The sequence below is a fragment of the Triplophysa dalaica genome, chromosome 11, assembly GCF_015846415.1.
Source record: "Triplophysa dalaica isolate WHDGS20190420 chromosome 11, ASM1584641v1, whole genome shotgun sequence".
In the NCBI taxonomy this organism is placed as follows: Eukaryota; Metazoa; Chordata; class Actinopteri; order Cypriniformes; family Nemacheilidae; genus Triplophysa; species Triplophysa dalaica.
This window is the reverse complement of record NC_079552.1, coordinates 1,988,989-2,004,119: the sequence shown is the minus strand read 5'-3', so window position 1 is coordinate 2,004,119 and position 15,131 is coordinate 1,988,989. Positions and strand designations below refer to the sequence as shown.

Genomic DNA, 15,131 nt, shown 5'->3' with positions numbered 1-15,131 from the left:
TTGTTGTGACAGTACTACTGGGCACACGTTATTTGTTGTTATAAGACTGTCCGTGCAGTAAGACCGCTTTCATTACACAGTGAGAAGTTTGTCTGTGTTGATGGAACCGTCTGAGGTCACATCATGCCAAGTGTGAACTTGCGTTCGGATCTTGTTTTATCGCGGGTCCCGTCGATCATGTGTTTGTCTTGCAACCCAAACCATGTGCAGAAGTGAATTGCTTTCAGAAGCTCTACCACGCCATTCAGGTGGCCTCTCTGGTGATGAAATCTAAGTTTGATAAATACTGTTTTATTCTTTTATTAGATTTAAACAGGTAAAAGGAGACCATTCGTGGTGTGTTGATTTGTCTCAGGGTTAATGAAGCAGTAAATGAGCAGGCCGGGGATAATGTTTGTTTCTGAGATACGCTGCCAGTACACACATCATTTGAGATCTGATAATGTTTCAGTGAAATAACACACAGATCAAAGAGCAGCGATTAATGAAAATATATTTCTTCTGCGAGTCGCTATGGAATATAATCACCGATACATCAGGATTTGTATCGTGGACTACTAGAAGGTAGAGTGGACAGATTTGGAAAAGTGATGCAGAGAAAAAAAGAGAAGCCAAATAGTTTATTTAAAAACAGCTTTAATGCATAACAGAAATCTTGTCATGCTGTCTTTACAAGTTTGTTTTCATAAGTGTGTTTACAAAAAGACATTTAAAGTTTTATGGAAACTAAAGCATCTTTGTCGCTTGTTTACACAGAATGTGAATGCTTATATTAATAACTTAAGTTATTTGTGTTAAGTATACTCAATACATTAAGTACACTTGATGTAGTAAGAATGCCAATATCAACATAGTTTCAAAACATAGTTTTAGTTTATTAAAGTGCACTTTTAAGAATACTTTAATTGTAAAAGTAGTCAACTTTGAGTAAACAACTAGATCACAGCAAAATCCTTTGTTTTACTTAAAATGTACTACAAGTGAAATTATAGGGTTTACTGATAGATTAAGTACACTTTAAAGTACTCTTAGTAGTATACTCGCCGTAAACTCATGTTGTAGATTATATCCTGCTAGTACTTGTGCTCTTTCTTTACTTGAACTTACTTAAATAATATGTTTATAAATAGGAAGAATATGTATGCCACTAGGTTTCTATTAAAGAAATATGTTTTAACAATAAACTGTACTTAAAGAGATTTTAAGTACATCTAGATCCAGTTCAAGTGTGAGCCAAATATGCCTTCCTCTTAGTAAATTCAAGTACACTTAGGTGTAATTTTAAGGATATTTATAAGAATACATAAAAAGTACTCAAAGTATACTTTTTAGTTTAAACGTACACTAAACTTTTTCGTAAGTGTATATGTATTTAGGTCTAAAACATTGTTGTGACCACTGTTTTAGTCATTTTTGGTAGCCTTTTTGTTAGCCATAGTGAGATTTGAGTGCTCTTAGATTGAGTGCCGAGATCTTGAAGTTGTGGTTTTGCCCATGACTGATAAATGAAATCACAATCCTCAACCTCAACCTCACACACAGAATAGTAGAGAGAATCTGAATGAATGACGTATGATGATGTCACATGGTCCCGGGGGAAAGGGTCCACATGTTCCTGCTCTTTCACAACATACCAGGTGGCTGATGGGTAAACACACACATCCTAGCCCTCCTCCACAGGAACACCAACTGTTTGCACAGCCACCATTCTCAGTTTAGGAAACTCCTGATGATGTTGTCCTGTGGCGCTTCAGAATACGTCGTGTGAAAGTTTTGCTTGTTTAAGTTGACTTGATGAAGTCACACCTCCGGGGTAGAAAGTGCTGAGCAAGAGGGAAACGAATATGTAAATCACGTTTAAAGATTTATGACAGATACTTTGTCAGGATTTTTCAGCTGCGTTCTTTCAGAGCATTCGAATAGAAATGCAAATCAGATTGATCACATTTAAATGTTCGGGAAACTTTTGTGTTATCAGCCAGAAAATGTAAAAATGCTTATTTTAGTGATTTCATTTAAATCAATTCTAATATAAGAAAACGTTCAGGTTTGTCGCTGTTAGAGCTGAGGAATCCAGGGTCTTTGTAAACCCTTCAAACCACACGATACATGTGGCTCAAACCTCAAAGCCGTCCCCAGAGAGCCGCCAAGTGAATGAAAAATGACTTTTACAAACAATCCCAAACTTTTCCACTCCTCCATCTGTTTATTGATATTTTCTCCAGCAGCAGTTCTTGTTGTTGCTGCTACACTTCTCCTAAAAATAGTTCACAATATAAACTTTAGGATGAGGAACACGTGCTGCACTATCGCAGTGATACACTAGCGGGATGTTGTCTGGTTTGATGAATTTTCTGTTTCACTCTCAGAAAGAAGAGTTTTATGAAGTCTCGCTGTAGGAATGTGTAGGAATGCTCACTCCTCACGGGTCAAAGCTTCATTGTTTACACTAACCAGCCGGTGCGGTTCAGAGATGTTTAGGGAAAGATTGAGGTTCTGCCTCTTGCTGTTCTTCTGGAGTACAACGTGTGTGTGTGTAGTATGTGAAATATTATTTGATAGCTAGAACATATTATATTTTTCCATTGCGAATTTTTTATATATAACAACGTTAGAGTCTACACTACTGTTCAAGGGTTTGAGGTCACTTACTCATTCTCTATTTATATATCGTCACTGTCCTTCTGGAACCTCGTATGTCCAAATTCAGTTTTTCAGGAAATGTTGACGAGGAGTTTTAATAATTTTATTGGTTAGGTATTTGCAAAACCCAGTGACACACATAAAGAGGGACTAATAATCTTTAATGACAAAAATCATGTATTTTTATAATTTTTTCATTTTTTATTTTTGTTTATTGTGTTAGTTGCTGTATTTTTTTAGTTATTATGTCTTCAATCAAAACAAACCAATAGCAGTTTATTGATCTCATGATGTTTCATTGAATGAAATGCTCAAAATCTGTGGCCCCCCTTAAACCATCTTGGGGCCCCCAGTTTTGACCACTGTATTAGACTGTGTTATATTTTTGCATCTTTAGAGTAGTCACCCTTTACCTAGAAATTGTTAACAATGCTGTCTTGACATTTTATCGTTAAAAAATGTTTTGGCTTTCTTATAAAGAAATTATTATGTTGGTACAATTATATTAATGTCTGTGAAAATAATGGGCTGGTTTCTCGGACAGGGTTTGGCTTAAACCAGGAATAGGCCTTAGTAAAAGTAGGAAGAGAAGAATTGTATTAAAGTATATGGTAGTGGATGTTTGGTGGATGTCTAATTTGTTTTGAAACAAGCGTTTTTTCTATACTATTGTTCAGGTTTTCCTCTCTGGTTCTCTGTAAATCAATAAAGCGATTGACAGGTGTATTCTCTGTGTGTTGTGTGTGCAGGAAGAGAAGGGCATCTCCTGTGTTCTGGTGGAACTGGACTTCCTGAAGTGCAGTGTGGGATTTCCTTTCATGAGAGCTCAGACGAAGGTAACGCCACCCTCACAATCCATCGTTTTCTTAAGCCGCATATATTGTCCATCATTCATATCAGACTTTAAACCCTGTACGCCTTTTCTTTTTTCAGTATCATCTGTCAGTGCTTTTCGACACGAGTCATCTGTCTGGTGAAAATGAGACGCTGGTATTTTTAGTACACGCCAGAAGGTGAGCTTTCAACAGCCTTGATTCAATCAAACTTAGATATACAAGATTTCTTGATTTTAAAAGACGTGCTTCACATCATTGGCCAGCATTAGCACATACCATAATGTTTACGTTTGAATCTAACAAGATATTTGAGACATTACAACTTCTCCCTATTAGGGGAAATGATGTGGTTTTGCTTGATGTTCATCTAATTCGGGTCAGATGTGTTTTCTTTGCTCAGTGACGTGTATTAAACGATAGATTATAAAAAAGCACCCACAATGCACATTTGGCCGTTTTACAGTAGGAACTGTAATCAAATACTGTAGGTACTGTACAATCCATCCTGAAAACATGCCACATAAAAGTGTTCCTTGTGAAATGTCTCCATAGTGATGATGTGACCACAGATATCTTCATTTTATGTTTATATGATCAGGAAAGGGTTTACTAAACTAATAGCTAATAAATTCAAATGTTTCATAAGCATTTTTTTTCCCCCAGTGCTAATCCAGAACATAATAGCAAACTCCATGACAACACCTTGGAGTTGTCCATACCACTGATCCATGAGGTGGACACCACGATCACAGGGTAAGATTGTCACTCCGTAATGAAATAAAACCCCTATTACTATTTACCTTTGTTTACATCTAAAGAAAGAAAGAGAGAGAGAGAGAGAGAGAGAGAGAGAGAAATAGAAATAGAAATAGAAAGAAAGAAAGAAAGAAAGAAAGAAAGAAAGAAACAGACAGACAAATAGAAAGAAAGAAAGAAAGAAAGAAAAAAAGAAAGAGACAGAAAGAAAGAAAGACAAACAAACAGACAGAGAGAAAGAAAGACAAAAAAAGAAAGAATGATAAAAAGGAGTCAGTAGATGACACTAAACTATTGGCTAAACTTTCCTTTTAACAGCTTTAAGAGCGTAACGTTGATAGACTTGTGCTGATAAAAGCAGACACATTTGTCACACATGTTGATTTTCTGGAGTATTTCAGGGTAACAGGCTTATCTAAAACACTTGTTTTAAACTCAAAAATGAGGCTTATATACACAACATGTTCGGTATGGAGATATACGGGCAGATAATGACACACTCCTCACTGTAATGTTTTTAAACCAGAGCCAGAAACTGAACTTACACATAAACATCCAAACCAGAGCAAGGTCTGTTTTATATTCAACACGCTGGCTTTGTGTATCAGAATGATTCACTCATTAATACAAAAACAGAAAGATTTTATCAAGTACAAACTCATGCACTATAGAGGATAAATGTGGACCGTTTTGCAACTATAAATGAAGAAATTGTTTACTAAAGTAATGAAATGTGGCGAATATACACTGACACACGAATCACAGTTGAGAGAGAAACATCAAGTAATACAATGAAGGACTTTCACAGTAATCGTGTGGTTGGTTTTGCAGCGTGGTGAACCCAACGTCTTTCGTGTATGGAAACTCAATCGACTCGTCACGCTTCGTTCGTCTGGACGACCTGGACTGCAGCTTTCAGCCTCTTAACTTCACCTTTCAGGTACCAACAAGTCGATTGGATGTGTGTTATATGCATTTCACATGTGCAGAATAAGACAGAAGGAACAGGCCATGAGAATTTATGTGTTGGTCATTTTATGAGAATGTGAACACATTAAATCACATCAAACACGATTGCACAACATGCATATAAAATCTTCAATACGCCTCAAACAAAATATTTGAATAAAGGTGAAGATGTCACTTTTGGCTATACATGTATAACATCTACATATATAATATTATAATGATGTAGTAAACAAAGCACTGTTGTTATATTCTAGTTGTGTGTGTGCATGACAGACAGATCCCAGCATTTATCCGTTTCCTTGTGTTGTTTGTGTAGGTGATAAACAACGGGCCGAGCAGACTTCCAGGCTCCAAAGTAGACATCAGGATACCCAACCGCCTGGTTGCCAACGGAGCTGATATGTTTCATATCATCGACACACACGTGAGCTCCTCCTGCACTGTCACTTCACTGTTCGTTCAGATAGATTCATGTCTCAACACCTTCATTTACAACAGGACAAAGCCCTGGTTTCTTTGAAAACGCCCTGAAATGATATAATATAGCACTTTATTGACATCTTTGGTCACTTAATAATTCTAGATACGTTTTAGAGGTTGATTTTTATTTATTTAGGGTCATACTGTAATCCTGAAAAATGTGTAAACACGTGTACAGTATCTCACAGAAGTGAGTACACCCCTCACATTTTAGTGAATATTTTATTATATCTTTTCATTTGACAACATTGAAGAAATGACACTTTGCTACAATGTAAAGTTGTGAGTGTACAGTTTGTATAACAGTGTCCAACACACAGCCGTACATGTCTAAACTGCTAGTCTAGCTTTCACCCCTAAGTGAAAATGTCCAAATTGGGCTTGATTAGGAAAGATGATGAAAATGGATGCCCATCACATAAACAGATTGATTTAGTAAAGTTTTTTCCTTCTCACAGACATTTGAATATTAAAATAGCACAAAACGGCTAAAAACTGATACAGATAGCTAGGTTAGCGGATTATCTTAAAAATCGAGATATTCCTGATAGTTAATACGGTTGATACACTTTTTCCAACAAGCCGATATAACGAGAACTGTGTGGTTTAGTCACGTGACATTACACATATACCCTAGGTACACAATAAAAAAGAATATTGACATTTTTGGGTAGAAACCGTGTTTGAAATATTTTAAATAATGAAATACTTTGTTGTTAACGTTGACTAGCTCATTTGAACACTTTTCATTGGTGAAACATTTGCAAACCCATACAAACATAAATGGTGAACAATAGTAAAGATTTAAGAATGAAATGAAAAAACACCAAAATTTGGAGATGTTAGAGGTTATATTTATAACATTGTTTTACCAAAGTGTTCCTGTACGTCAACTGAGCATTGTTTTAGCAACACAAAGGTCATGGGTTTGAACCCAGGAAAGACACATGGAAATAAAAGAAATGCGTAGTTAAAATGCACTTTAAGTCACTTTGGAAGTCACGAAGTTCATGACGAGAGTTCAGTGATGTCAATGCCCTCAGGTTTATAGTTAATAGAGACCGCAGGGTTTATAAGACAACAGAAGATAGTGTCACAATGAGCTTCATTCCAACAAGCAGAAATGCAACACCAGCCTCACATATGATGTTGGTTTAACCCTTAAGTTTGCCACATAGCTGGATCAAGTCCGGGATCTGTCTGTTTACTGTGGTGGACGGGTGAGACTTTTGACCCACCCTGAATGTCCCATATGGAATCACTTATCGTGGGATTTGATGACTTGCACGGAAGGCTGGAATGAGACACCTGGGGAAAAGCTTCCGAACGCCCCGCCTAACCTGCCGTGGCAGTTTTCCGTACCCTGAGTAACACAAATAAAGAGAAGCAAAGGTTCACGCTGACAAAACAAACACACAGCGTTAATAAAATCACACACTGCTCTAAATGAGAAAGAATAACCACGGATGAGAACTTAATCATTTCGCCTAGACATCAGTGAGATTAAATGGAGAGCAAATGGAAACTTGGAAGTCTCCAGAGATTTCTCCTGAGAAAAGCCGATGAATGACGCACTGTTCACCAGGCTGGTAAAATCACGTGTGAGATCGTCTGCAGCTTCATGACAATGTGAAGGCTTCAGATGGTTCCTCCGTGGAGGTCTGAGCCGAGAGAATGCTGGTAAGAGGTAAAGTGTTCCCCGGGGCAGGAACAGCATAACATTAAATAACGCCAGATGGAGCGCGCTGTCAGAGAAAAGCTTCTCACATCCCGCTGGGACTTAACTTCCTTTTGTGATTTGAATAGCTCAGCAGGTCTCAGATCAGTGGATGACTTATAACGTCCGTGAACGTCCTGGAACATCACCTTCCAATATTCCCGCCAAACCATCACACGTTTCCATGAAGCCAGATCCCACATCCCATACTGTCAGCTAAAGCGACAGAAATATGACGTAAAATAATATTTTTTCCTGTAAAATTACAGGATACAAGGATATATACGTATATAATGAATGGTATATAATACAATAGCTGTCTTCTACTGTAATTGTGCAGTTTTGACTGTATTTCTTATATAAATAACAGGAAAAAATCTTGTTGAAAAATTAAATTTTCTGGCAGCTAGAGTGCCGTAAATTAACTGTATAATGATATAAATTAATGCATGTGAAAGTAAACTTAGTTTATTATCGTCCTGTGTGCCTGCAGGTATCCGAAGGTCGAGGGAACTGCACGTGGCACAAGAACCCGACGCCCTGCACCATCCCACAGGATAAAGAGAGCATCTTCCACACCATCTTTGCCTTCTTCACCAAATCCGGCAGAAAAGTTTTGGTATGACCGGAGGTTTTGTTGAATGTTAGGCTTCGCTCAGGGTGAAAATAAAACATTCATGTTTTATTAACATGTTTACACATTCACTGCACTTGAAGCTGTCGGAGCAGATCTCTAACAGTGATGCTGTGTGTACAGGACTGTGACCGGCCGGGACGAGCCTGTTCAACAATCTCCTGCAGTCTGACGTCTCAGGCTAAAGAAGACACCACAAGTATAGATGTGCAAATGCTACTGAACACTGAAATACTACAGAGGGTACGTCATGTTTACATTTCAGTTTACTCCATCTGATTTTAAATGACCCAGAAGCACCTGTAAAACACAATTAAATATGTTGCTTTTAAAACTACGAACCACATCATTTCTTAAAAGTGTTTGGATTTAACATGAAGAGATATACAGTCCCTGAAATGATGAAGAGACCATTTCAATTATTTCTGAATCAATTTTTCTGAATTTACTATTATTAGGTGTGTGTTCATGTTACATTTTTATTTATTAAAACTAACATCTCTGTATACAACATACAGCTCTGTATTTTTTCAGACCTCAAATACTGTAGAGAAAACAAGCTCATATTCATATTCAAGCAACACAGTCATATTTCTACACGTATTAAGGAAAAGTTAAAAAATGATTTATAAATTGTTTTTATCACAGTTTTCATGTGTTTTATTTCATGCGGTCAGTTTTTCACATGCTGTTGGATGACTTTGTCACTCCTGAGGTTTGATTTTTCTGAGATTTAACAGACACTGGACTGAACAATACATGTAGAGATGCTGATTAAGTGAACATTTGGAATGGTCGCTTCATTTTTCCCACAACTGTGACTTAGATATAAATAAGTGATAACTCTGTAGTCTCTACAGAGAGAAACCATGGTCTCTACAGAGGCTTTATATAAAGAGTAGCTGTGTATTTGATGGTGTGTGGTTTACAGGACAGCTCCTCTATGATCCAGTTTGTGACACGAGGTCACGTTCAGCTGGACGACAGAGCTGTGGAGGTGTCCAACGGACTGCCTGATGAAATTTCGGTAAGACTTCAAATGAATCCTTCAATCCAATTAAAAAATACAGTAGAACCATTCGTGACAACGCTTCTGTTTGGATTTTGTTTCAAATTTAATACAAATATGATGTTCAAATGAAAGTAACATGGTCAAGATCACAAGCGCTTTTTTTTACATTACTTACCTAGAATACATCATAGAAATCTTTCATTATAATATTTTTTATTTCTCAAACTCCATTTTAAAATTAAAGAAATAAGTTTTATATATTTGTATAATATTTTAATAATTTGCAAAAATATACTTGTAAAGTTTTTTGTTATTACCAACTGCAGTTTGATTGACAGTATTTGGAAGGTACAAAGACCATAAAAATTATCTGTTTTTCCAGATTATCTCTCGGTACTATTTACTCAAAATTTGTAAATATTCCTGATTTTTAGCATGGTCTCGCACACTTTTAACCTAACTGTATCTTTCCACATTACTGTACATAGGGCGGCAGAAATATACCGTAAACGTTTTTCCTGTAAAATGACATTTTCTAGGTGTTTCTAGTAAATTTCCTGTAATTTAACAGTTTTTAATACTGTATATCAAAATTTGACAAAAATGCTGTATATTCTAAAAATCCTGTGAAAACTCATTTTTGGCAGCAGGGGAATCAAAAATATACCGTAAAAGTTACTGTTTTCGCTGTAAAATTACATGTTTTTCCATGTTTTTAAAATGTGTAAAATTCTGTAAAATAATAATTTTTCACATAATAAGAAAATTACATGAAAATTCTGTTCAATTACAGTAATTTACCTTTCGATTAAAACTGAACATGACTTTTGTTTTAAAAAGTAATCTGTTAAATGATCTGAGAAGATCAGAACGCTTCTTTCACATCAATATCAGGATCAGAAGAGCTTTATTGCCAAGGAATTTTCTTTGGTGTTGGAAGCTTCTAGTACAGATTTTCAACACAATGACGATACAATATAAAAAGATTTACAGTCTAAAATATGCATATATAAAATAAAAGGCTATTGTACAGAAAATGGGGGATAATAACATATAAGAGACATTGTACAGGGTAGAATATCATAGAATATCCATATGAACAGATTGTATGTACACTTGTGCAAATGGATATTGTTGTAAGTAGAGGTATTATAATAAGACACTAAAGTGCACACTATAGGAGTAGTGAAAGTGTGTCATATGAGGTCAGGATGAAAGGTGCATGTTTTACCCTTCAGTTGCGTTCGGTCACCCTGAGCGTGCTGATTTATCAGCAGAATGTGGGACTTTGTTTCGGCCAAATTGGTTGTGTCTGGTGCCAAGACATCTCCCTCAAAACTGCTCTCAGCTGATTGGGTTTGTGACCCGGTTCCAGCCAGCTGACCCCCTCCTGCAAAAGGGGGTTAATTCCTAAATAAGTCTGCGGCCCCTCTTGCCCCCCAGCACTTAGGAAATGCATCAGTTCCGCACTGTCCCACTGCAATTCATTATTGAGTTTATTAAGACGCTCCCGGGGGTAAACCGTCTCATTTAGAAATGCCTCGCTGCCAGACGCATGGAAATGACAGACGGATCGTGGCTGCTAAACTTTTAATGCCATTGCAAATGTTTGGTCGTCAACACTTCTGTCGTAACAAATGCTTGAGATGATATGCAGTCATGTGTTTTGATGACCGACTGACTCTAATGTACGTTATTCTTCTTATTACAAAACAAAGCAATAAATAGGCATGACGTAATGAGATGGTAATATTTGAGAAAGCTAGAGACTGAAGAGAAATAAAACCAGTAACATCTGAATCAAGTCATTTAAAAAAAATGTCAAAAATACACCTGAATGTGTTAGTTAATATTCTCTCTCGTCCAGTTGTCAATGTATGAATAGATCTGATACTAAAAATAGGTCCTCGCAGACAACAGCTTTACTAAATGTTCATGTGGGAATGTCTCCAGAAGCGAGAATTGGTATCTGGACTGGTTTCCACGCATCATTTGGATTTAAATCCACTCGAGGAGATGAAACCCGCGCTGTGTATTTGAGGCTTTCAGAGGTTAAATTCTTCCAGATTTTAAGGTTAAAAGATCTTGTGCCTCATAACACGTTGACCTGAAATGTGTGTGTACACGTATTTTTTTAATTTAGTACTCTCCGCCTATTCACCAAACATCTGTGCTTTTTTATGTGGAGCGCAAGCGTAGTTGTTTTACATTAAGTTTTATGTTTTTCTACAGTAATACTCAATGAAGACCAGTGCTTTTTATGCAATGAACAAGGGAAGACCAATTTGTTTATATTAGAGATGTCATTACTCATCAGGACATGAGGTCCATAAACAAATACAAACAAAGACCTGAAAGAAAAATGTTCACAGACGCGCAACACAAATAGATAGACTTGTTGCTTATTAAAGAATAAAACCTCATTACCTTTTGTGGGTGTCAAGTCTTAGATGTTATGAGATACAGGATATGACATCATGAGTGGATAGCAGGGCTTATAATACGTTTATTGGACTGTGTGAGGCTATGACAGGCTCTGGTCAGTGTTGTGTTGTGTTATATATGTGTGTGTTAACTGGGGCTGTGTTGTGTTCCAGCTGGTGTTTGAGGCTCTTCACAGTCAGGAGCCCAGGGGTTATGTGGTGGGATGGATCATCGCCATCAGCCTGCTCATCGGGATCCTCATCTTCCTTCTGCTGGCTGTGCTGCTCTGGAAGGTACCACATCACCACCAATTTCTTCAAGACATTTTAATACTTGAACAGTTTTTGTCTCTTTTTCCAACATAAATATCTTAAAATTCTTTCAATTATATGCCAGTTGTCTTGTTTTCATTGACAACTGTTAAAATTAAGTGAGATCATGCTGAAAACATGACAAAGATATCTGCCAACTGGTTAAAAAAATCTTGTTTTCTCTTTTAACCAAGTTTATTTTTCTTACCCCATTGGTGGATTTTTTATTTGTTTAAGCATAAAGTAAATTTTGTGTTGAGTAAATATTTTTATGTCATAGTCAGACCATGCGTTCATGTGTGCCGGGGGTTTTGGTACCCAACCCTTGAAATTTCTTTACATCATTGATAATCTGTTTGGTGGGCAGTGCGTCCCCCTCTGCTACACCACTGCCCTTAAACCCAAAATGGCACGATCCCCATTGCATAACACCCCTACGAAGATTAACCTCTGAGATTGACAACCGAATCAGGCTCCTCCTATAAAAGCATCGGATCACGGACTATTCGGTGTCACCCCTATTATCGACAAGACTTAGAGATTGTTTTGATGTGTCATATACTCTATCCACACACTACTGTTGCTTTTGTTGGACAGACAGCCTGAGGGCTCAATAAAGATCTTGTAGCTCCGCCCACTCCGGCCATAAAGAGAACAATACAGAGCCGACAGTCATTTACACCTGACGCTAACACATGAAAGCGAATCGAAGTGATTTCAGGGCCTCTGAAACAAGGGCCGCTTTTCTTTCACACTCCGATTCTTTCCAGTGGGAATACTACAGCAAACTCAGGAATGTTGATGTAAGGATACTTTTCACTCATTCCGCCAAAGTAAACCTCCTGAACAAGGCCTGCACATGTGTCGCTCCCTCAGCGTCAGGAAATGCCTGAAGAGAATTGAGGTCTGAATCAATAAACAGCATTGGGACAAAGACAAACGTGAGGAGTCACAGGAAGTTGAACGCTGTATTTCCTGTACTGACAGAATTTACAGTAGCGCTTTCTGTCTGTGTTTATCTACTCGCCCGTCCCTCCGTTTATGAATTCTGAAGACTTTTCACATGACCCGCGTCAACTTGAGCATCAAAATGTTTGAATTAGTTATTTAAAAAGACCAAAGTCTTCTTTGTGCATAAGTTGCATTGATTTGTATGAAATATTGTTCCAGTTTGTTGACATTTGCATCCGTCACTTAATTTGTAAAAAAATATGTTTTCCTTTTTCTAGATGGGGTTCTTCCGAAGGCATTACAGAGAGATCATAGAAGCGGAAAAGAACAGGAAGGACAGCGACGAAAGCTGGGATTGGGTCCAGAAGAGCCAATGAGAGCTGGGATTGGGTCCAGAAGAGCCAATGAGAGCTTGAATTGGGTTGAGAAAATCCAGTAAACTGCTTCCTTCATCACGGCTATCTCCAAAGACCCGACCCTCCAGCCTTCCATATGTGGAAGAAAAAATATTCTCCAGATTTTTCGGAGGTTTGACACTTTTCTCGTGGACTGTGATCTAGCTAACGCTTGAGGTGACGGTGTAATCTGCCCCAAAAAAAAGACTCGCAGTGGAATTCCATTGATCCCGTTGGGAAAAGACTCTTGATGGAGCAATGGAGCGAGAGGAATAAAGAGACTTCCTGGAGACCATGTGGATATTGTGTCAATACTAGCAGACAATTCAAACTCTCAGGACGCTGTTGAAAAGCAAAAGTTTATTTTTTATAAGATGTATTCCATACTGTATTGAAGAGCTTTGAGAGGTTTTTAACGCACTGATGACTGACACACGCCAAAGTCGATGTTATTGCTTCACAGTTCTCTTGGGCACATGGGTATAATGAAGTTGGATGTCTTGATGAAGGATCGTTCCCCTCAATTCTCTCAAGTTCTTACTATTATTTCCAGAAAACACACAGCAAATGTTTTCTCACTTCATTGAAACAGTTCTGAATTTGCCGTCATGAGAAGCATATTCTCCTTTAAACACGTTTTCTTTAATACCTTTTAAATTCACTGGATGTTTTCCCCACTTAAAGTTTCACGTTATTCTAGTTTTTTTGTCTTTGTATTTCTTTCAATATAATCGCTCCACCTCTGAAACAACTTTCACATTGACCATCCATCTTAGTTTTTGGCCCCTCCTCCTGACTGCCTGTTAGGATGACATCACCTTTTACCATTAAACCAGTTCCTGATGGATTCTATTGAGTCCTACCCTACTGGAAATATAACATAGGTCCGTTTTGAATTCAATGAAAATACCACATTTCATTGTTTCTACCACACACATTCCATTATTTACAGATTTAATTTGAATGTTCTTTTTCCTCAATGAATGTTATGAAACATTTAAAGGGATTTTTAGCATCATCTTACACCAGTAAAGTGAAAGTAAATATTTCTGTATGCCTTAATAGTAATGGATTTTGGATACTCTTGATCTCTGGAAGATTTGCCAAAGACTATGATCAATTATTACCCCTGGCATGGCAAACACATCCACACGTTTCGTGTCCCTGTTTTCTGCATTGATGTGTTTCAGAGAGACACATACTTGACATTGTAAATGTAACAACTGTGAGTGTCAACTGTTTCAATTATCACCTATTTTAGAATAAACTACTGTCACTGAATTTCAGTTTTATAAATGTATAAATATGTTTGTTGTACAAGCTCAAGCTGTATATTTATCTACTGAAACTGCCATTTAAAAAATAAAAAAAAATCACAAAATGATGTTAGACTTCTTTTTATTCTTCAGCGCCACACTAATCGAATGCGGAGCAGTGCGACGGCGCCATCTAGTGGATTTTTATTTAAAACAGCTGTAAAGATTTTTGCTTTATCACGTCACATGATGTTCACATGATAAATACGGTAATAATACTTCATGAAGTGTAATATGTGCTCTGGAAGTGTATACCAGGGACACAATATGTTTAAAAAGATTCAGTGGACCTCCATACAGCATGTTTTTTAATGTCAAATATTGTGTTAAGTTCATTTGACGCAGTATTTCACCCATTTTACAGTATTTCTTCATATATATAATATATATATGTATTTGTATAGTTTAAATACTGTAATATATATATATATAATGTTGGAAAATGTTAGCAATTTCTTGGGTAGTCAAAAAATGGTTATCTAAGGTGTCTCAGAACTGTTTGCTTTTCTAAATTCTTCAAAAAATCTACCTTTACGTCCATTGGGTGCAATCATACAAGCAAACATGGTTAGGTTTAATGGTGTTATACTTAAATGAACAGCCTTCATTGGTGAAGTTTCATCCGTGTGTTTGGGAAATCATTTTTTTTTTATCACAATTAATATAAATCAAACTACTGTTGGTTTG

General features: G+C 37.0%; 1 protein-coding gene across 2 annotated transcripts in view; it reads left to right on the top strand.

The window, feature by feature from the left end:
* The window catches only part of itga9 (integrin, alpha 9), a 64,000-nt gene extending 49,488 nt beyond the window's left edge, over positions 1 to 14,512 (top strand). For both annotated transcript variants that reach the window (XM_056760457.1, XM_056760458.1), the window contains exons 19-28: positions 3,393 to 3,479; positions 3,577 to 3,656; positions 4,143 to 4,232; positions 5,067 to 5,175; positions 5,521 to 5,628; positions 7,895 to 8,020; positions 8,159 to 8,278; positions 8,967 to 9,062; positions 11,645 to 11,764; positions 13,012 to 14,512. In XM_056760457.1, the coding sequence (XP_056616435.1) occupies positions 3,393 to 3,479; positions 3,577 to 3,656; positions 4,143 to 4,232; positions 5,067 to 5,175; positions 5,521 to 5,628; positions 7,895 to 8,020; positions 8,159 to 8,278; positions 8,967 to 9,062; positions 11,645 to 11,764; positions 13,012 to 13,110 (1,035 nt within the window). In that variant the 3' untranslated portion in view covers positions 13,111 to 14,512. The remainder of the gene's footprint in view (positions 1 to 3,392; positions 3,480 to 3,576; positions 3,657 to 4,142; positions 4,233 to 5,066; positions 5,176 to 5,520; positions 5,629 to 7,894; positions 8,021 to 8,158; positions 8,279 to 8,966; positions 9,063 to 11,644; positions 11,765 to 13,011) is intronic.
* The last annotated feature ends 619 nt before the right edge of the window (positions 14,513 to 15,131 follow it).